This window comes from Pelodiscus sinensis, chromosome 12 (assembly GCF_049634645.1).
Source record: "Pelodiscus sinensis isolate JC-2024 chromosome 12, ASM4963464v1, whole genome shotgun sequence".
NCBI lineage: Eukaryota > Metazoa > Chordata > Testudines > Trionychidae > Pelodiscus > Pelodiscus sinensis.
Window position 1 is genome coordinate 43,206,608 of NC_134722.1, and position 22,477 is coordinate 43,229,084.

General features: G+C 43.4%; 2 protein-coding genes across 7 annotated transcripts in view; both read right to left on the reverse strand.

Moving 5' to 3' along the window:
* Positions 1-14,216, reverse strand: ARL2BP (ARF like GTPase 2 binding protein). 4 transcript variants are annotated; one of them, XM_075940381.1, is made up of 7 exons: positions 14,121-14,216; positions 13,038-13,089; positions 9,070-9,131; positions 7,410-7,516; positions 5,858-5,943; positions 3,640-3,736; positions 1-2,783 (listed from the first exon to the last, which is right to left on the reverse strand). In XM_075940381.1, exons 2-7 carry the CDS (start codon positions 13,076-13,078, stop codon positions 2,688-2,690), a joined length of 489 nt encoding a protein of 162 aa, XP_075796496.1. In that variant the 5' UTR covers positions 13,079-13,089; positions 14,121-14,216; the 3' UTR covers positions 1-2,687. The 4 variants fall into 4 exon arrangements, with proteins under 4 accessions (XP_075796496.1, XP_075796497.1, XP_006126692.1 ...); XM_075940382.1 differs by lacking the exon at positions 14,121-14,216 and adding an exon at positions 14,090-14,112; XM_006126630.4 differs by lacking the exon at positions 14,121-14,216 and adding an exon at positions 13,393-13,784.
* A 7,107-nt stretch (positions 14,217-21,323) lies between these two features.
* Positions 21,324-22,477, reverse strand: part of RSPRY1 (ring finger and SPRY domain containing 1) — a 64,545-nt gene continuing 63,391 nt past the window's right edge. For all 3 annotated transcript variants that reach the window (XM_075940376.1, XM_075940378.1, XM_075940377.1), the window contains one exon: positions 21,324-22,037. In XM_075940376.1, the coding sequence (XP_075796491.1) occupies positions 21,941-22,037 (97 nt within the window). In that variant the 3' untranslated portion in view covers positions 21,324-21,940. The remainder of the gene's footprint in view (positions 22,038-22,477) is intronic.

Below are 22,477 nucleotides of genomic sequence, written 5' to 3' on the forward strand. Positions count from 1 at the left end.
TTCACATTTGTAACTTTAATCAATTTCAATTCAACACTGAAAAACGAATTGCTAAAAATGGTTCAGTATGTTTTTTTTAAATGATTCTTTTTCTATTCCCAGTACAAAACCAATTTCGATAGAATGCACACAAGTACAAAGGTAACAGACCAAAGAATTCTAGCCCACGCACTGAAATAAAAAGAATAGTCCGATTCAAATCTCTTAGAAGCACTGCATTTAGACACCAGGTATTTTCTTTCGTGACTGTACGAGCTTTCCCAGGAGTTCCTCCAAGAGGTTCTTAAGACAGCTGGGGGAACTGCATTTAGCCGGGATCAAACATTTAACCTAACAGTCTGATTGGCTAATCTAGAGAACCTCTCATCTTCTCTTCCCAAAGCTCCTGAATGGTAGATTACATCCCTCTTGGAAACAATGATCTTTACATGGCAGAGATGGCAGGCCAAGCCTTGAAACCAAATGGGAAACTCAGATAGCTTCTGAGGATAGAGCATCACCTGGTGTAAACCATCTCTATTATCAATGGAGCCGTGACAATATACACCAGATGATATTCTGCCTCCATGGCTTAAGACTCAGGTCCTGTAACTGGATCTATGTGGGCAGACACCATGCCTCCATTCAGTCCCACTTACTTCAGTTCAAATTGAGCTTTATGACAGGGTCCTGTCTGCAGGATTAGGAATTTACTTTAAAACTATTATACTGTAACTAATATACTTAAGCAATGCCCACGTTACACTAGCACAGGATAAAAAAAGTGATTCAGTCGAGCATTTCATTGCAAAGAGAATTAAATTTAGCTTGTCTGATGTTCAATAAAGTAAAAAGCCAATAGAATTACTTTCAATCAAAAAGCATTCAAAAGCAGCATGTGGGAGAATACAGTTCCTCCTCTACTGTGTATTCGCAGGGATTTGTAAGTAAAAGCTATTGGGTTGCAAAAACAACAAAGGATCCCTCTTGTGATTTTAAGATTGCTTCAGGGTGTGGACTCTGAGATTGGTAAATAGCTTATTGGAAGAGTTACAAAATCCTGAAGGGGAATGTTTTAGAAAGTGAATGTGTGGGAGGTTTTTAACAGAAATACTAGGACATCTCCAGCAGCTAAACTGCGGACTTATAAAAACATACTGGAAATTTAAGTTCAATGAAGTTACTTACTACCTTATTTCTAGGGTTAGGACAGGCTAAGACAGTAGGATACTACAGCTGTTCCATAATACTGAAAGTCAGTGTCTACTCTATGAAATGAGAGGAGTTAAAAAGCCTTGTGTCCAGACTATATTAAATACAAACATGGCTTATACTTGCTTATGTGGGTGGGAATTTTTTGCAGCCATGTTAGAAAACTGTGTTTTAACTTCAGGGTGAAATTCCAGCCCATTTGAAATCAATGGCAAAACTCCCATACATTTTAATACAGCCAGGATTTCACACAGATTAACAAGTTTTCCATTTGCACTGCCAAAACACTAACATGTTATAACAACATGGATCTGCAATACCTTTGGTCTGTCTACACTACGCTCTTGCTGGAAGTCTCCTAGCAGCATGGCTCCACTCGTGCCAGTGGTGGGATTTTTGCTTACTGCTCACAGAAGATAGACAACATAGGGCTAAAAACACCAGGCTCTGAGCTCTGACTACATTGGCACGTCCCTGGTTACTACTGGCCAGTGTAGCAGCATCCACAGTGGTGCAAGAGTGGGTGGTTTTGTAAAGAAGTCTACTGTAGAGAATTAATGAGTGCATCTCTACTAGCAAATTTCTCATCAGTTTTTCAGTATCAGTGCAGCTGCAAATAACGGTGAAAGCTTCAGTATACACTGGGAAAAAGACTTTAATCAGCACATCAGCTAGGGGGTTTGATGATTTGGTGGTGGTAATTCTTGAGCTTAATCTACACTACATCTTATATGCTGGCAGCACCCATGCAGCATCGCAGTGGAAAAAACAAGGTAAGAACAGTCTTTGTGTAAGCAAAGCTTATGTTTTACAGACATGGTGGTTTTTTACTTTAGTTGGTGCCTACAAGCAAAGCTGATGATCAGAGCTCTGTGAGTTCATGAGTGAAACTGTATCTACCCATGGGTGGACCCTCTCCCGGTCCCCCAACAATTACCACAAAACAGAGACACTCTCAATATGTACAAAATATATTCTACATATGTCACAATATATTCCACAGAAATGCTTCATTTCTCATCACAGTGAAAAGATATTTTCCAAAAAATGAAAGGTATTGCGAGTGTGAGAAGTCAGAGGTGGTGGAGTTGTAACCATCCTATTCAAAAAAGGTTAAATGATCATCCATGTTAGTACAGTCTTTCAAGTTTGGGTTTTTTTTTTTTTTTAATTTACATTACTGGAAAGAGAGCTATCTGGGTTGTAGTTTTCACCAATAGGAAACACATATGCAGTCCCATTTGCTGAACTCCTTGGTACAGAATCCATGTTGGTTTGTGCATATATATTATCAGCGTCTTGAAGTCAGTTATTCTGGAAGGGCTGGAGTTATTTTCTTGTATGGTCACTGAATAACAACAGTAATTCACAAGAGCAGCTTAGACGATCAGGCCTAGTGAGATGTAGAGAGGCAATCAGCTTCCATTACCGCTGGAATCCTCCATAGTGTTTGGAATGTCCAAATGAAAGAAGCCGCACTCATCTGCAGCTATGAACTAGTGTCGCAAACTGTTCTGAGAAGATATTGAGGACTTGCTTAAAGATGTCACCACTAACCCACTGCTTAAATCCAGACCTCGACCTTCTTTTTCCTAAAAAGTGGGGTAAAAACAAACCCTCAGCTCAGGAGTTTCAAAACAAGCAGGCTTTCAATCTTAAGCAGGCATGTCATAATTGGTGGTGTTAGTTATTCTGCTTACTAAGCCAAATAAAGCACTGCGCCTTGCAGCACAATTTCACAAGCACACACAGCTGGTGTCTGGGATCTGTACAATCTATAACGAAGCCTCCCTTTTCTCCCTTATTTGTGGATGAATCCAGAAACTAACCATAGAAGCATAAAATCCTAGGGCTGGAAGAGACCTCAGGAGCCATCGAGTCCAGCTCCCTGCCAAAAGCAGGATCAATCCCAACTAAATCCTCTTAGCCAGGGCTTGTGGGACAGCTGCTGTTATTGACTGATGTTCTTCCAGCTGAGAGTAGACTTAAGCACAGCTGAAATCAGCGTGCTCTCTGCTGGTGTGACCCCAGGAAAGAAACCCAGTCAGGAGGCCTCGTGGGAAGGAATGTAAAAAAGGGCAAGAAAAACCCCAGAATCAGGCGGCCTGGAGAGAAAGGGAAACCTCAATATAATCACCACAAAAACCTCAAACAATGAAAGGCGGATTCTGCATTCAAAGATGCAGAAATGGGCATTACTGAGGAATTTCATGAGGTAGCCATACAGGTTTTCTGCAAGAGTTACCAGACCTGCTTTTCCAGCCCATTCATCAGCTATACCACAAAGGTTATTTGCCTTTCCATCCTGCATCTCTTGAATGAATGCTGTCTCTCAACAAGCTAACATTGAAGGCAGTGAACCATACAAGAGCAAGAACCATAATGCAAGAACCATACAAGAGCAGTTACATCTGTGCTAGTTAAAACAAAACAATTCAAAATACTTACAGCTCTGTAATCCAAGAACATTTCTTTGAATGCCAGAAAATCAGTAAATGTCAGAAGCATATCAAATATATCACCTGCCATCTCATCTTTGTGCTGTCTGTAAAGCAAGAGATTTATAGGTTTAACATAATTGAGAGACATAGCGTCAGATTTTAAAGGCACTTAGAGGTCAAATTTACTACATAATGTAGGTTGTAAAAAAATCAAGATTTAAACAAGACCAACAGGAAGGTATTTAAAATTCTAATGAAAAACAACTTTATTAAACAAATAAACAATCCTTTGTAGTGTTTGTAATATAGTTCTATCTATCCCTGTGATATCTAAATCTACAGATGAGTAATGCGTCAATTGACATAAATCAGAAAGTGAAAGATTGGTAACTTAAGAGCAGTAAAACTTGACATCTACATTTTCATTCCCCAAAACATGAGAAATACAAAAATCAAACCCTAGTGAAAAATCTTACAGGTTTAGTCCTTTTGCTTTTAATTACAGGCAGTCCCCGACTTACACGGATCCGACTTATGTCGGATCCACAGTTACGAACACGGCTTTTCTCGCCCCGGAGGACACGGACTGCGGGACCTCGTGGTCCCGCCGCCCGTGTACTCCAGGGCGAGAAAAGCTGCTCCGTGTCTCCCTGGTCTGCAGACCAGGAAGACGCGGAGCAAAGCCGTGGAGGGGCTGGGGCTGCAGGGAGACGGGGAGCAAAGCCTTGGAGCACGCCCGCCGCCGGCTTCCCCCGCGGCTTTGCAAAGCCGCGGAGGGGTTGGGGCTGTGGGGCAGCCCAGGCGCGCCTGGGCTGTCCCGCTGCGGGCGTGCTCCAAGGCTTTGCTCCCCGTCTTCCTGGTCTGACCAGCAGACCAGGGAGATGGGGAGCAAAGCCTCGGAGCACGCCAGCAGTGGGACAGCGCGGCGCGCCTGGACTGTCCTGCTGCCCGCGTGCTCTGCGGCTTTGCTCCGCGTCTCCCAGGTCAGCAGACCAGCAAAGCCGTGGAGGACTTGGGCGTCCCCACCCCCGTCTCCCTGGTCTGCTGGGGGGGGGGGGTGCAGCTAGTGCGCCCTCCTCTCCCCCCGCAGACCAGGCTTTTCTTGCCTACCCCTGGGGTAGAGCAGCTGGGGGCTGCCGGGTTGGTCCCGCAGCGCTGCTCCGGACCAACCCGGCAGCACCCCAGCTGCTCTGCCCCAGGAGTCCTGATTCAGCCGCTGCTGGTCAGTTTCAGCAGCGGCTGAATCAGGACACCTGAGGCAGAGCAGCTGGGGTGCTGCTGGGTTGGTCCAGTAGCACCGAGGAGCCACGCTACTGGAGCAACCCAGCAGCACCCCAGCTGCTCTGCCCCAGGCGTCCCCAAGTCAGCCGCTGCTGAAACTGACCAGCGGCTGACTACAGGTTCCTGGAATCAGCCGCTGATCAGTTTCAGTAGCAGCTGAGTTGGGGACACCTGAGTTTCTTAAGTTGAATCTGTACGTAAGTCAGAACTGGCGTCCAGATTCAGCCGCGGTTGAAACTGATCAGTTTTAGCAGCGGCTGATGCCAGTTCCGACTTACATACAGATTCAACTTAAGAACAAACCTACAGTCCCTATCTTGTACGTAACCCGGGGACTGCCTGTATTTCAGGCATCACTAGTAAAAAAAAGAAATTATTCACTTTAATTGAACAATACACATTCACTTTCATAGGACTTATTCTAAGCTATTATGATTCTCGTAATATTATTGAAAAGCCCAGTACCTTACACTGATGGATGGTCTAACCATCCTACTGCATCTCCATACAAGTTTTTTCAATGCTTTATTCAAATATCTGAAGCAGTTTTAGTCTTTTTACAAGAATTTGTTTCTAATAGCACTTGATTTTCTTATTCAGAAGAAAATATGTTCCTTTAACAACTTCATTCTCCACACAGTTAATTAAGATAAATATGAACAGCAGAAATTATTTTAAGTTGAGAGTAACCCTCTGACAATGTCAAAGAGATTTTTCACCATAACTGATTTATTTACATTCTTTTAAATAAATTTACATTTATTTGCATTCTTTTAAAAAATAGGAACTGGAGTAAAGGTAAACCCAGCCTGTTTTTGAAAGCTTAAGTACAGAACACCTTTTTCCACAAAGGAAAAAACAAATCAAATCCTACTTTGGCCCAAGATACAAAATGGTTAATACAGACAAAAGTATAAGAAAAATACTCCAAACCAAAGACTTACTGTAATGACATGGTAAAAGCAGCCATACTAAACCCAGGAATTCTGTCAAGTAGTTTTTCCTCTATGTATTTCTCTACTAAGAAGATCTAAAAGAGAGGACATGATAAAAAATTCCACATGTTGACTTTACTAATAAGCGTAGGGTCTTCTTTAGGCAAAATGCATCTCAAATCCCATTAGCTGGAAAAGTCTGCACTTTCAATTATCATTGCTTTGTCCAATAATTTGTAATACCACAAAAGAGCAATCCTTAAGTGTGTTTGCAATCACAGGCTATAGCAGCAAACTCTCTGGCTATGTCTACATTGGCAAGATTTTGCGCAAATACTTTTAACGCGAGTTTTTGCATTAAAGTATTTGTGCAAGAGCATCCGTGCCAGTGTAGACACACTCTTGTGCAAGAAAGCTCCGATGGCCATTTTAGCCATCGGGCTTTCTTGCGCAAGAAATTCATGTTGCCGGTCTACACTGGCCTCTTGCGCAAGAACAGTTGTGCAAGAGGGCTTTTTCCTGAGCGGGAGCATCATAGTTCTTGCGCAAGAAACACTGATTTCACACAGTAGAACATCAGCATTCTTGCGCAAGAACTCCCCGCCAGTGTAGACAGGCAGCATGCTTTTGCGCAAAATCATGCCAATGTAGTCACAGCCCCTCTATTTGAAACCAGTACCTGAAACTAATGTTAATAAATTTTAAGGAACTGATAACTAAGTTCCTCCAAACAATTTTTGTAGTTTTGCAACCACTTTTTCTGACTTTTTTTATAGATGTTTTCTCTCTTGTTTGACCCATACAATGATGAAATTGTGAAACTGATTTTACATTATGCTTTCAAATATATTAAAAACAACCCTCCCCCCACCCCAGAAGCATTATTTTCCTTTAAGCTCAGTAATCTTTTGTGTTATTTACAACAATAGCTGGTAAATGTGACAGTATCCCTTTAAAGATGATGGGTTCAAATTATACTGTATAGTAGCAGAATAAATACTACAAATCTATTCATTATTATAGTGTTTTCCTCCCACTTTTTTATGGCCTCTATGCAACAGAATTTCTACCAATTCACTAGGGAAGAATACAGAATGTGTCATATAATTTTTCATTTAATTGTCAGATAATGTATCTAACTACAACCAGGCCCCAAATGCGGGGGCTAGAGAGTCCCATGCTTCAGAATCACTATTAGAGATTAGGATGAAACCTTCATGGAGGACAGATAATGCCAAATCTGCCTGTTTGCTTTCTTGACCTTCCTCTGAAGCATCCATGGCTGGGCACTGCCTGCGACGTGAGACAGGACTAGATGTTGAATCCAGTATGGCAATTTCTATTGTACTAAAATAAACACAACTATATCCCACACATTGGCTGCCTACACACCCTTCTATTCAAAAGGAATTAAACAGTTCTCAAACACTTGTGGAAGTTTTCATGGTGAAACAGTCAAGTAATTTGGAACTCCAGCATATTTGTGTTGCTTACAGGCTATTACTACATTTCAGAGAGACCACAGCTAATATTTTAGACTTAAACCATCAAAAAATCTTACATATTCATTAAAAATAGAAGTGTAGATGAGTTTGTTTTCTTCTGTATCCTCAAATTCCTGGTAGTGTTTCTCCATAAAGCTTCTCTGTATTAACTGGAAATCGTCATCTGAGCCACAATAAGTAAATTGCATACAGTTACGCTCAATTTATCCACTCTCACTGCAAGACAATAACCACATTCACTAATGCTCTGTTCTAATAGCTGCTATTGAACACATGGACTTAGTCACAATAACAGCACAGCTGCTGTTAGCTGCCAGCTTTAATTTCTGACCTATACATGAGCATATATGAGACTGCTAGGAGAAGTGGATGGTGCTGCAGCAAGTAATACATCAGATTCAAATTCTGCTTCAGCCAAATCAACTGAAGTTAGCAGGATAGCAGTGTGTTGATCTATGTTGCAAGTTCTGTACATGTAATGATGGAAATAGAATTTGCAAAATGCTGCAAAACTTGTACAATCTATAATATTTTTCTAATGAACATTTTCACATGTTCTCAATAGTAAGGCAGTTCTTTAACGTTTACTTATAATAAAAAAGGTTATTAGTTTTCAAACACTCAGAATTTTTTTTGTTCAGGTATGTGAGTTAAAAATAGTGAACTATTTTTAAAAAAAAGAAAATATACTTTTCTCAGTTAAAAAGATAATGGATTTTTTTTTCAATGTAGGAAGAATATAATCTCTGAAAATGAGTTCAGAAAGCTACAACCTTTAGAAGACAATTGTTCAGTTGCCAATGAGTGAAACTAGAGGAAGGCAAAAGGGCAGGGAGAGTAACTTAACATATCACAGCAGGTGCAAATATATATTACACACTTACACATAGTGTTAAAATAAATGTGCACAAATCTCCAATCTCTTTTACAAATTAACCCACTAAAAAGTGGTGAATCTGTAATCGTTTCTCCAGATTCAGCTACACATATGACAAGATAAGACTGAAGAGAATAAAAAGCTTTATGATCCCTTAGAAAGGTATCTGAATAAGGAGGAAGATGTTAACTTGAAGAGATCAATGACACATTAACACAATGAACTCCATCTTTCTCCTGGCATCTTGTAAATCCTCTTGATTCAACAATGACCTCTTTCTTTAAAAGTATGATTTGAGGATTTAGATCCTTTATCCTTCCAAACCCAGAAGATAGAATTGTTGACTGCTCGTGGCATTCTTACCACCAGTAGATCCTTTCATCTTAGGCTGTATGCCTAAATTACTTGCAACACAAACACACAAAACCAGTTTGTTTATCCAGAGGGTAACTGGGATGTCATGTGACACTGACGGCCAGAGAGTAGAAAACCTTGGATCTCTATCAGATTTATCAGGATCTTTATTTACCACAACTTTTATCTACAATGAGAGGGTTTCCAGTCTCCCAGTAGTGCACAGAGGAAAAGACACATGATTAAGATCCATGAATATATTGTTGGGAAAACAGAATCCAAAAGAGTTTGCTGAAGATTTTATATTTTAATGGAAGTTTTGCGCTAATGAAAGCAAGGAATTAAAATCTCTGAACCACAGGACACATGGAAAAGGCAGAGGCATTTGTTTCTTCACACACTTCTGTCAGTGAACTTTAATCCTTATTTTGCCTCTTAACATTTGTACGTCTCATTTTTAGACATATCTATGTGCAAAAGTTTACCCATTATAATATCTTCTAAATACCCCACAACTGCATCAAATTCTGCATCTGAAGGAGAGGAACTGAAAACAAAGAAAGGAACAATTAAAATTTTAACGAAAGCCTGAAGACAAGTTAGTACAATAACCCAGACTGCACATCAGAGAAGGGAATTACCTACTAACTTTATATTATAAAAAACTTATAATGATATAATAATATAATGAAAAGATTATTCCTGTAACAGATAATCTCACTAGGTCTCTATTGCACACTAACGGGGTAGTTACTTACTGGGAAAAAAAGAATTGTGTTACTGGGTAGCTTTGTTAGTGTAATTCACATTGTGGTGTAATTTGTTAGTGTAATTCACATTGTGATGATGTTTAAAAGGTTTGTTTAGAGCAGAGGTGGGCAGATACCACGGTATCCAGTCTGGTAGAGTTAGCCCCTGGTCTGTCCCCATTGCTATATTTACCTGTGCCTCTGCAGGTTCTGGCAATCGCAGCTATGGTTGGCCACAGATTGCCATTCCTGGCCAGTAGGAGCTAGTGTCCCAATCTGTGCTGCTTTCTGCCACTCCCAGTACCAACAGGGACTGTGATTGTTGGTACTTGTGAAGGTGCAGGTAAATACAGCGGTGGCCTGCCAGGGGATAACCCTAGCAAACTGCTACCGTTTTATTGCCTGATCATTGTTTAGAGCAACAGTTCTCCACATTTTCCATCCTATGACCTTATGTCACAACAAAGTTTCAGTACCTGCCTCTCATCTAGTCATAAAAGGTGGTTGTGGCTCTCCTGGAACTGTTCAAACCTACCCATAGAGGACCCTTTGGAGTGCTGAGTCATACACTCACAGACTCAGCATAGCAGAGGTAAGTGATGTAATTATAGGAATTATTAAATCTCTCTCTAATGCAGTACACCATGCTGGGGGGTCAGAACTAAATGTTGTAATCTGTTAATCTAAACACGTCTTCTGTTATTTTATAACAAAGATATGCTTATTTTCAAATGGACTCCTTAAATGGAGTACATTAGCAGCATTTCAAAAGTCTGGAACCCTCTGGCACGGTTATATTGTGCAATTTGTTCACTGATACCAAAGTCTCCCTGACATTGGCATGTCAGGACCAACTTGTTAGGGATGGACTTTATTTATTTCATCCGAAGAAGTGGGTTTTACCCACAACAGCTCATGATATTATATATTTTGTCAGTCTCTAAGGTGCCACAGAACTACTATTTAAATAAATTCTCTAGTATATTAACAAGTTTCTCTCTGTCTCTGTCATGGGAAGGACATTGCTTTAAACTGTCAATTTTACAAAAGTTCCTTTAAAATGATATTGCCATTAAGCAACAGTTCAGCAAGTTTATCCACCAGTAATTCCATTATTTAGAATTAGCATACTACCACCTTCCTTCACTGATCCAAAGTGACCATCTGCTATGCCTTTGCTGAGGTAACACCAATGGCAGAGTATCTGATACACCACCAGAGGGCAGAGTGCCACAACTTGAGTAGCTTATCACCAGGTAATTAAAGCATTTATGATTCAAGACAATAACGGTAATTACTACTTGTGTATAAAAGCAAGAAGCACACACAACCCCCATTCTACACTGATACAGGAAGAAACAGCTCAGTCATTTTTATAGTTTTTTGAACTGTTGAATTTAAACTGTTAGTTTTATTCAGAGATGGGAAACCTACACCTCATGGGCCTGATCTGGCTTCCAGATTACTTTGATCCAGCCTTAGAGAGGCTCACCCTCTTCCTACAGCAGCAGGAGTGGAAGCACTAAGGCTGAGAGAAGTCTCTGTCCCTGCATTTGTCCACAGGCTTCCCCTGCTGTTCCCAAGCCACAATTCCCAGTCACTGAGAGCAGTGGGGGAGGATGTCTGCATGTGCAGGGTGGCATGGAACCCTGTTCTTCCCTGCCAAATGGGAGGTGCTCCAGGTAAGCACCCCAATACCCTGCCCTCTCACTCCCAAACCCCATACCTCAACCCCAGCCCACTCTGCACCCTCCCTCCCACCCAGGCCCCACTCTTCCAATTCGCTTCTGCACCTTCCCTCCCCCTCCCAGACTCTGCCCCCCACCTTCCATCCAGATCCCACCTCCCAACCCACCTCCTGTCCATGCCCCGCCCTCACAGCTCGTTCCTGTTTTTGGCCTCATCCTGGAGTCTCGAGGGGGTCCACAACATTTACTAGCTCTGGGCCCTGAGAGAAGTTAATCTGGTCATGGGTGGGGAACTCTGAGCCTCCCTCACCCCCACAGGGCTGGAGCACAAGGGGAATTCCAGCCCTGGAGTTGTGACAGGGTCTCTCTCTCTTTTAATGCTTCTCAGTTGGGGGCCAGGTTAGTGATGTTTTCCCTTCTCACTTTTTTTTTTTTTTAAACTTCTCACTTGACTGATTTTTTTGTGGGTCAGAGGCCACCGATCCAAAAAAGGTTCCACACCTCTGATTTAAACATTTGTTTTAGATTTATGGTAGCAGCAAATAACAGAATATTATTTTTTCTTTTGGTTAGAAAAAAGAATCTCTGTATTTTTTATTTTATATTCTCATTTCAACCACAGCGCACATCGATTAATACCAGTCTGTAGTTATGTGTAAGAATACATCTCCACATGCATCTCCCTCTTCAAGGAACACAAGCAAATACAACTTCCAACAACAGTGAATAGGGACATACAGAAAATGGTAGCTCGCTCCCTCAGTAGGAAAATTTTGAAGACACACACATTGCTATAATTAAAGGGTCAAAACCTCAAAGGAATTTAGGTTCTTAACTTCCATTTAAATCAATGGGGAGTTAGATACCTAAATACCTTTGTGGAAGTGCACCACAATGTTTATTTTGGCCCTTCAGTGAGGGGAATGCCTAGGAGTACACCATGATCAAGGAGGATTATTATCCTTTTAGGTATCAAAGGAAGGTTCAAGCAATTTTGAGTTCAATATTGCCTCAGCTCTCACTTGTTAATATTCCTCTCCAATGCATCATTGTTCTGACGGTTCTTTATATGAGCGTCTGTCTTCTCACCTACATCATCTAACACAATAGTGGGAAATAATGGCCCGCAGGCCACATCCGGTCCACCAGGATTAGCTCCCATGAGACCCTCATGGCTATATTTACCTGCACAGCTGCAGGTATCTGCGATCGCAGCTCCTGTTGGCTGTAGATCACTGTTCCCAGACAATAGGAGCTGCACAAAGCGGTGTTCTAGTTTGTGCCGCTTCCTACCATTCCCATTGGGTAGAAAGGATGATCCATGGCCAACGGAAGCTGCAATTGCTAGTACCTGTGGTCGTGCAGGTAAATATAGCAGTGCTGGCCCACTGGCAAACCGCCACCATGTCGTTGCCCACTACTGATCTAACATCATCCTTGGTTTTCTCCCCTTTTCATTTTTATTTATTTAGGAAAATTTAACATGTTTTCAAATCCTTACCATGTAAGTAACAGAAACAAAATAATCATTACAACAACTTTAGTTTAAAGAACATTAAAACAAGGTGGAACCAGATTAAAAAGTGAAACTTTTTACAACCCCGCTGTTGTTTCTTGTAATTTTACTAAAAGGAGTGAAATCTTTATGTACATATGTTTAACACACCAGGCTTATTTATCAAATTTCCTCTATTTTGCCAGGTATATAATTGGCATGTAAATTTTTCATTTGCTACAACCAGGGTTCCCTCTAATTTTTTTAAATCAATGGGCAGAACAAAGGTTTTAACATGCACCAATGCAAGTGCACCACCAGTAGAAAACACAGGTTTCTGGCTGTGGGAGCAGTGGGTGCTCTGCTAATCATCTGGGAAGCACCTGAATCCCTCCTGGGTGGCTGCCCAAGCCTCATCTTACAGGGAAAACTGACCACAACCTTCCCTATTTTTTGAACTATTCCTCTAGATTTGGGCTGTTTTTCTTTTTCCAAAAGGAGGCTACAGAGGAACTACTTACATGGACACACCAAAATTTTCTTCTTCTAAAGTCTCCATCATTTCTGCGTCACCTGTTGCCAAAAAAAGATAAGAATGAAAATATTTTCTACACCAGCAATGTGTTTATTTTAAAAACATGTTACTTTTAGCAAACATGCAGCTCAAATCTTCGAAGTTATGAAATACAGTGTCACATACACTTTATGAAAATATGCTTATAATATGAATATGCTTAACTTGAATATGCTTGATACAAAACATTACATGTAACCAACCACTAGAAAGCTTGTGATCATCTGAATGTTTATATTCTATTTGTATGCCCATAACATTTCTGTATCTGAAATTAGGAATATTGACTGGAGATTCATTACCAACATGTTCATATTGAGAAAAGCGTATTTCCAGCCCATCAAGAACAACAACGAAGAGGCCAGTCACAGAGCTAATCGCCCATTACCAAGAGACAACTGAGCGGGGGAGAACTGCTCTCTTTGCAGAGCACTACAAAGAAATGTGTCCATGTTGCCCATGCTGGAATTAGGGCAGCAAAGTCACATTTAATCCCCACACCTGCCATGGCTGGGCTGGAGTGCTCCTGCCTGCAGTGTACCCTGAGCCCACCATGGACAGGGGCTGCTGCAGCGAGGCTGGACCCCCCCCTCCCCCCCGGCAGGCCTTGTGGGTCTGGAGCAGCCCCCTGCTCATAGCAGGCCGGGGCTGTTCCAGCCCATAGGGGCCCCGCCCTAGCGAAACGCTGCCTGTGGAAAGGGGCAGCGACCCCCCCCCCCCCCCCGCACACGGAGCCCCCCGGAGACAAGGGCCCGTAACGACCGGACCCAGGGCCCCTCCGGCCGGGCCTGTCAGCGACAAGGCGGGGCCGGTCGGGACCTGCCCGCGATCCGGCGCGAGGCCCCGGGCAGGGCCGCGGGGCTCCAGGGCGCGCGAACGGAGCGGCCTGCTCGCACGCGGGGCCCGGGGGGGCGCGGCAGGGCGGAGGGGGGGGGGCTCCGGGATACGGTCCCCGCCGCTGCTGCCAGTAGGGGGGAAGGGGCGGAACAGGCCTCGCACCAAGGGAGCCCGCCGCGCGCAGCCCCCGTACCTGGCTGCCGGGCCCGCCCCGCTCGCGGATGCTGAAGAGTCCGTTACACCCGCCCTCCCGTCGCCTAGGCAACGCCCCCTCCCGCCAGCCCGTCGCCAATCCGGCAGAGCGAGGCGGAGCCAATCAGAGAGCGCGGCGGGGCTCACGCAGCGCGTGACGCCAGGGGGGCGGGGTCCTTCCCGCCTGCTGGGCTTGCGGCTGTGGGGAGGAGTTACAGCCCGCTCGGCCGGGGGATGCTGGCGGCGGGAGCGGGCACAGGGCGCATGCGCGGGCTGAGACAAGGGCATGGAAGCGAAGCAGCTGGTGGAGCGTGCCTGCCCCCAGCCTTTGCAAAGTCCAGGGGGCACCATTCTCAAGCTATCGCTTTTTCTTGCAGGCACAGCATCAGCTATCCTTAGGAAGCAGTTTAAATAACTTTACTGTGATGAACCAGTGCTAAATAAACCCATGTAAAAAGTGCAACCTATGAAGTTGTCATGATTATGAGGGTTAGCCAGCAGCCTGGGAATTAAGGAGTTTACTACACCTAGCCAGGGGTGGAGTGACCAGTAGGAATATACAGTAGGTGGGACTTTCAAACTGGGACAAAGGAATTTGGGTTTTTTCTTTTTCTCCTTTTGTCTCTCTGGGTGGGTCCTCTGCAGCTACAGGGAGGGAAAAGCATGTCTGTCTGTCTGTCTCTCTCTCCAAGAAACAATTCTTCACTTTCTATAAGTAGGGTAAAGTTTAGGTAAATCCATCAGGTTTTCTTGTTTTATGATTTGGGTATGGGATCTGATGTCTGGCACTGTTTAAAAGATGTTTTGGCTTTTCTTTGAAACTAAGTTCTAGGCCCATGGAGTTTCTCCATGGCTGCGTCTAGACTGGCAAGTTTTTCTGCAAAAGCAGCCAGTTTTGCAGAAAAACTTGCCAGCTGCCTACACTGGCCGCTTTGAATTTGCGCAAGAACAATGACGGTCTAATGTAAGATTGTCAGTGTTCTTCCGCAAATACAATGACTCTCCCGTTCGGGAAAAAGCCCTCTTGTACAAATGCTTTTGCGCAAGAGGGCCAGTGTAGACAGCTGAGAAGCTTTTTGGGCAAAAAAGCCCCAATGGTGAAAATGGCAATTGGGGCTTTCTTGCGAAAAAACGTTCGTGCCAATCTAGACGCTCTTTTCCACAAATGCTTTTAAAGGAAAAACTTTTCCATTAAAAGCATTTGCGGAAAATCATGCCAGTCTAGACGTAGCCCTTGAGTATATTTTGTTACCTTCCCATCTAGTTATTATGCTTGCAACAGGAATATTGTTGTAATAATAGTTCTTTCTTTTCTTTTTATTAACCTAGCATTGGTTAATTGTGTGCCCTGATTTTTATTCTAGGGGTGAGATTTCCCAAATGATCTTTCCCCTAATCTCGTTATTAATATTTGGGTGGTGATAGCGGAAGTTTTATTCCCAAAATCTAGGGTTTTGAGATTTTGGGGGAAGTTTTATACCAAAGCCTGGTAGATAAAGCTTTGGGGTGCACCTGCTGCCCCCCACTTCTGCATTTATTGTGCCACAGTGGGGAAGGAGCCATGACAAATTGTCACAAAATTATGTGTAATTTAAAATGAATCTTTCCCCCTAGTTCTGCAAAGTGTCCTAATCAGAATCCTAATTAGCAGATAATGTTAAGTGCCACTTGAAATTCTTGTACAGAGGAAACACAGGAGGGTTGGTTCTTGTTCAAAAATGGAATGCAGGCTAATTAGCACTGCCCAAAAAGTTTTAGTAAACCCAGGAGCTGCAATTCTATTGGCGTACTGCCAGGATGCTTTTAGGAGGAACTAGTTCAAGTTCAAGTTCACTGTGAAACTTGTAGATAAACAATTGTGTGTGTTATTAGCACTTAATGCATTCCATTAAGTTGAATAATTCTACTTGTTTTTCACCTTAGAAATATCACAGCTGCCAGGCTAACTCTCTCAGGGTTAGCTAAAGATTTCCTTGGAGGACTGGAGAAATGATGGTGCGTGTAAGGGACTCTTGCACATCAATTGGGGACATTAAGCCTTTGAGCTTCTCTCTCTGCTGTTTTATAACTTAAAAAAATAAACCTCCAAAGCTTGGAAACAACTTCACTACAAATCACTTCCTCCTACAGGTTTCATTTCCTTGGCACCTGTGAAACCACACATTTTCTTCACTTGTCCTTCAGAGTGTATCTTCACTGAAAGGTAAGCCCACCATTTATTGGACTCAAGTCGGTTACTTGACCCATGGTAGCCCTGGGATTCAGCATATACACTGTTTTGTAACTCTAGATTAAGAAGTTTCTGACCCATGGTGCATAAACATAAGGCTCTGGTGTCCACACTGTAGTGTACAGAGTTGAGTCAAAGTAACCATATCCCAGAGTTCCTGGTGCTCCTGCTCCCCTCCCCTCCCCTCAACTGTGGCCATTCTAGCTGTGGGTCGGAGGAAAATTTCACTGCCTGCCAATTACCAGGAGGCAGCTCCCTTACAAAGGCTTGATCAGTTTGCTCTCCATTGCAAACCCAGGAGGATCTCTTGCTCAGCCTTGGATCATGCAGAGGCCTCTTGTGGGGAGACCCAAGGGAGAGTGGCACAACTGGCCCAGGCTGGAACTTTCCCTCAGGACCTTCAAGATGGACACAGCCCCCTGATGGGCCTGCTGGCTGACAGCCATGCATGGCTGCTCGAAGGCCCTGGTGAGCCACTCAGCCTCTGCCCCCCACCCTGGCAGGAGCATCTCACTCTCTATGTTCACAAAAGTTGTGTAGGTCACAGCATGCAGCCACCGCTTGGGGGACTGTTCCAGTCGCTGTGGTCTAGCCAAGTGAGGAAGGAACGGAACCTCCCTTTCAGATGACCAAAGGTGCACTCCACAACAATGCGGGCCCTACTGAGCCTGCCATTGAAGCATTCCTGGCTTTGGTCAAGGCGTTTAGCGTAGGGCTTCATTAGCCAGGGGAGCAGAGGGTAGGCTGCGTCTCCTACAATGCACATGGGCATGTCCTCATCCCCGACCCTGATGGTGCAGTCAGGGAAGAAAGTGCCAGTATGCATCATCTGAAACAGGCTGAAGTTCCTGAAGACATGGGCACTGTGCACCTTCCCCAGCCATCCAACATAGATGTCTGTGAACTGGTCATGGTGGTCCATGACAGCCTGCAGGACCACTGAAAAGTACCCCTTGTGGTTAGGGGCCTGCATGGGGATATGGGTGCTGTCAGTAGCCCCCCCACACACTTGGGGAGCCTATGGTGGCAAAGCCAGCGACGATGAGGTCCACGTCACCCACGTTGATGACCCTGTGCAGCAGGACGGTGCTGTTGGCCCTCACCACCTATAGAAAGAGACAAATAGAGAAGCACAGAATTTCCAGTCATTGGAAGGTCCCTGAAGCCAACCCCTCTTTTTCCCCCACACTAGGAGCAACTCCTACTTACCCCATCTCTTGGCAGGGGTTTGTGAAGGCAGAACTGAAAAACCTCCCAGGGAGGAAGCTTCCATCACCACTCCCTTCTCTAGGGTACCTCATTCCAGCAGTTCACTCCCCCCGGGACAATGGCACACGAGAGTCATACCTGCATGAGCAGAGCCCCGATGGTCAATCTCCCTCTGACGATCTGGTTCCCCAGAGCGGAAGCTGTCCAATGTGGCGAGCATCCAGATAGTGAGGGCAACCTGCTTCTCGAGGGGATGGTGGCTCACATATGGGTGTTCCATCGCGTGAGGGCAGGAGCGCGCCCCTCACGCAGCTCCAGGAAGGTGTCCGTCCGCATGCGGAAATTCCAGAGCTGCTGCTGGTCACTCCATCACTCCATGACAATCTGGTCCCACCAGTTGGAACTGGTGTCCAGTCACCAGAAGCAGCAGTGCACGGTGTGCAGAGGAGTGCAGGTGGGGTTGTGCTGCGTGAGTAGTGTGTGGAGAGGAGAGGCGGTGCCCCACAAGCTGGGGGACCCCCTCTTGCAAAGCCACGAGGGCAGCCTGTAGAAACTGCACCAAGAGGCGCGGCATGAGATTTAGGAGTGGTTGACTGCTGGGCAGGTCCGGCTCCATGGCTGGAGAGCTGTGGTGTCTGCAAGGGCAACCAGCATACACAGTGAGAAGGCTTTGCTATCCCACAAGGAAACTGGCAAAAGAGAGAAGCCTGAGACATGGCTGTACGGGGGGCTGGGGGAGAGGGTCCCTTTAAGCACAAGCCTCAGATAGCCTCAGGCAGCAGCTCCAGGAAGTGACTGCTGTCCTGATGCCCTTCCTGACTTGCTTCCAGGTGGCTTTAATGCAATTCAGCACCCAATGAATGTGGACACACTTTTGAAATAGCTCAGTGCTATTTTGACAGACCTTTGCTGTGTAGATGTGCTATTTTGAAATAGCTTATTCTGAAATAAGCATGCAGTGTAGATGTACCCTTAGAGACTAACAGACAAAATATATATACACACACACACACACACACACACACACACACACACACACACACACACACACAGTATAATGGGTTTTCATGGGCAAACCCCACTTCTTCAGATAAGCTTGAGGAAGTGGTTTTGCCCACAAAAGCTCATGATACTATATACATTTAAAAAAATAGATTTTGGTAAGGGACCTCATCAAAGGCTTTCCGGAAATCTAAGTACACTATATCCAGTGGGTCCCCCTTGTCTACATCCCTCAGAGAATTCTAGTCGAGTGGAGATGCATGATTTCCCTTTACAAAAATCATGTTAACTCTTCCCCACCTAATTATGTTCATCATGTGTCTGACAATCCTGTTCTTTACTACACTTTCAACTAGTTTGCCCGGTACTGAAATTAGACTTACTGGTTTGTAATTGCCAGGCTCACTTTAAAAAACTTGGTATCACATTAACTATCATCCAGGCTAGAGCTGTGAATGTTTAACCAGTACACCTCACCCTTAATGGATGAACAGCCTCCCTCCCCACTGTGGATTTGGGCTGCTTTGGCCAGGCTGAAGCACTCCTGCCGCCCCTGGCGTGTCAGGAAACTCTCTCCACCTCTTGTAAACAGTGAGGTGCATTCGCTTTCTCTCTCTACCAGGTAAACAGTGGTTCTTACTCTAAGTTCTTTCTGTACAGCACACAAGAGGAAGCCAATAAAATACTGCTGATAAAAAGAAACCGTCAAAGGTAAAAGTTTACATTTTTAAAAGCAATTTAGGCACTTTGAAGCCTAAGTCTTCTTGTAAGTCTTAAGAGCTCAAAACCGAAGTCATTTAGGTGGTTTTTGAATTCTACTAATCTACCCAGACCAGGGAAAAAGTATCAGCACCTTTCATAAAGACAGATCTATATGGTTTTGGCTCACATGTTCCTTGTAGCATAGACAATGCCTTGGAACTTATAGAACCTGTGTTTTTGCTGTCAGTTTCAAAATTCCAATTGCAAAAATAGTTCTAAGTTTAATGCTTAAGTCTAGAATTTCAGACTGTCTGGGGCAATGATTAGGTCTACTACTGTGTGTGTAGAATACTCAGCACAAGGTGGCTCTGCTCTGGCTGGGACATCTCAGTACTACCATAATAAAAATGGATTTTGGCAGTTAAAATCCATGGGGAAGAATGTTCTGAAATAACTATTTGGAAAATTCAGGAGGAAGCAGGGTTCACAGCAGAATGTTCTTAATTTGTGCATGAGCTACACAGCACGTTAAGCACAAGTTCTCAAGTGGTGCTAGGCCATTTGAACAGGGTGACTTTCACCTTTTGAATTATTGAAGGCATTAAGTGAAAGGAGAAGTTCAAGGGTCTGATTCTGTGAGGTCATCAAGGATCTGAGCTCTGACTGAAGGTGCTCAGCCCACAGTCAAGCCCCAACTATAATTTGTAATTATAGACATTTATTGTACTAATAAATTATATATTTTTTATTTAAATAAAAACCATCTTGGAGCACAAGATCTCACTACAGAAATCTCAGCTGTTGAATCTGTGTCAAGAAGTGGTGATTTTTTTGGTCTAAATTACTAAGAACATAACAGCTGTAGTAGGTCCGACCAGTGGTTCATCTAGCCCAGTATCCTGTCTGCGGACAGTGGCCAATAGCAGATGCCCCAAAGGGAGGGAACAACAGGCAATCCTCACATTTGTCACCCATTTCCAGACAAACGGGCTAGGGACAACATTCCTACCCATCCTGGCTAATAGCCATTCATAGACCTAACCTCCATGAATTTATCTAGTCTTTTTTTGAATCCTATTAAAGTTCTAGCCTTCACCACATCTGCTGGCAAGGAGTTCCAGATGTTGACTGTGTGCTGATTGAAGAAAAACTTCCTTTGTTTGATTTAAACTTGCTACCTATCATTTGGTGACCCCTAGTTCTTACACTGTGGGAATAAGTACTGTAAGTAACTTTTTTCCTTATTCACTTTCTCCACACCAGTCATGATTTTATCACATCTCCCCTTAGTCTCCTCTTTTCTAAGCTGAAAAGTCCAAGTCTTAAATATTTCTTCATATGGGACCTGTTCCAAACCCTAATAATTTTTGTTGCCCTTTTCTGAACCTACTGTACATGGATTAGCAAGAAAAGTGTAAAAACTCTGGAGATCCTGAGACAGGTTCTGAAACTGGCAGGAGTTTGTAGAGCACCACTGACTGCCATGGTGTTTCACCGTACACCACTTGAGGATCTGTCTCTGTTTTACTAAATTTATATATACTTGGACTTTGAAAAATCCCATCCAAAGTAGCCTGCTGAAGTGCATTCCTAACAACTAAGGGCACAACTTTATGATAAGAAAGGAGTAAAAAGGAATCACCATTTGATGATCACAACCAAAAAGAAAGTGACTCAAATCCTGCACCCTGTGCAGGGGACCCTGTTTGGGGTTCTCAATGTAAGCAATGTGCATTTTTTTGGTTAAAGACAGTTAAACAGCAGGACTGAATTGCTATTCAAATAACATGTATTTGTTTAAAACAATATTAATACATTTGCTCAGAATTCTTTCCAGAACTTTTCAGAATATAGCTCGATTTCCAAAAATGTACATAACTTGCAAAAAACAATACTGATTAAAAAAAGATGATTGATGGTACCTTAAAAATACCCATAATGTCAAACTGACCCCCATCCTGCTTTATAATTAGTGTAAGATTTCCTCCTGAAAATTACTCTTCTTTTCTCTAAACATGGGTACTGAAATTGAAGTAATTAGAAACACTATGAATGTGAGAATACCACCAATTGTCTGTAGTTAAAAAAAAAAAAAAGAAGAGAGATCAGAACCTTCTTTGGAATCACTGAGTTATCAAAAATTTGGATTTTTCTACAGTCTCCGCACTTTCTTTTCAAACCAGTCTGTATACAGGTTTCAAGTCTTTCAGCAGTTTAATATTCATTGTCTGAAAACAGAGTCTCTGACCAGCAGGCATATTTTATTCATGACTTCTGCCAAAAATAAGGACTTCAGAGTGAGAGACAGAATGTCCTGGTTTTAGGAGATTATGTACTTCATGTGTATATTTCCAGTGCAATTTTTTTTCAGCACTTGTGATAGGTGAGAGAAAGAGGGGTTTGGGGGAGTGGCGGGGGAGAGAAGACGCTTTTGTAGTCTTGCTTGGAGATAACCAACAGCCATAAAATGTTGAACTATAAGCTTTTATAGCGGCTAAAGCCAGTTCCCCAGCACTGGCAAGTTGGGTTAGTTTATTTCTAAGAAACAGACTATGGTGTAGCATGAAATCTGGTCACGGGCTATGGTTTGATGTGCGTATAGATTGATTAGAGATGCTTGTGTCCTGCAGTATTGGCTGGAATCGATTAGAAATAAGTCCATGATGCTTCTCCATGTGTCATGAAATATGCGAGATCTGTCTGACTCTAGTCTGTATTTCCTGTCGACACAATGGGCAGGTCTCCAGTTGCAAGGCACACTCCATGCACAGGTCACTGAAGAAGAGAAGATCAGTTACAAATCTGAATGTATGCTGATTTTTTTTAAAAAGTAGAATCAATCCGGATGCCAATAAATTCATTCAATACAAACATTTCATTCAACCCCTGTGGAAAAAGGGTCAAAGAGATGGATTTCCTCAATGTGAAGGATAGGTACAGTCTCATCAGCTTCCACTAGAATCAACGGACGCTCACAAGTCTCTGTCTCTTGCAGGAGACCATCCGAATCTTGCAGAATTTAGGTCCTCACTAGAGGCGATTGGGAGAGATATTCTGCCCACCTACTCAATCCTAGGACTTCCTGCTAACTGTCAACATGAATGCCAATGGCAACAGTCACATTATAGGGGAGTCCACAGATCACAGAGCTGGACACTTAGCTGCAAACTCATTTCATACAACTTAAAAACCATCATGGGAATGACATTAGAGGT

Coding starts and splice junctions, on each gene's coding strand:
- ARL2BP (XM_075940381.1), bottom strand. CDS start 13,078: ATGATGGAGACTTTAGAAGAAGAAAATTTTGGTGTGTCCAT. Junction 3,737..5,857: donor GCTTTTACCATGTCATTACA/GTAAGTCTTTGG, acceptor CTTGCTTTACAG/ACAGCACAAAGATGAGATGG. Junction 2,784..3,639: donor TGTTCTTGGATTACAGAGCT/GTAAGTATTTTG, acceptor CCCACTTTTTAG/GAAAAAGAAGGTCGAGGTCT.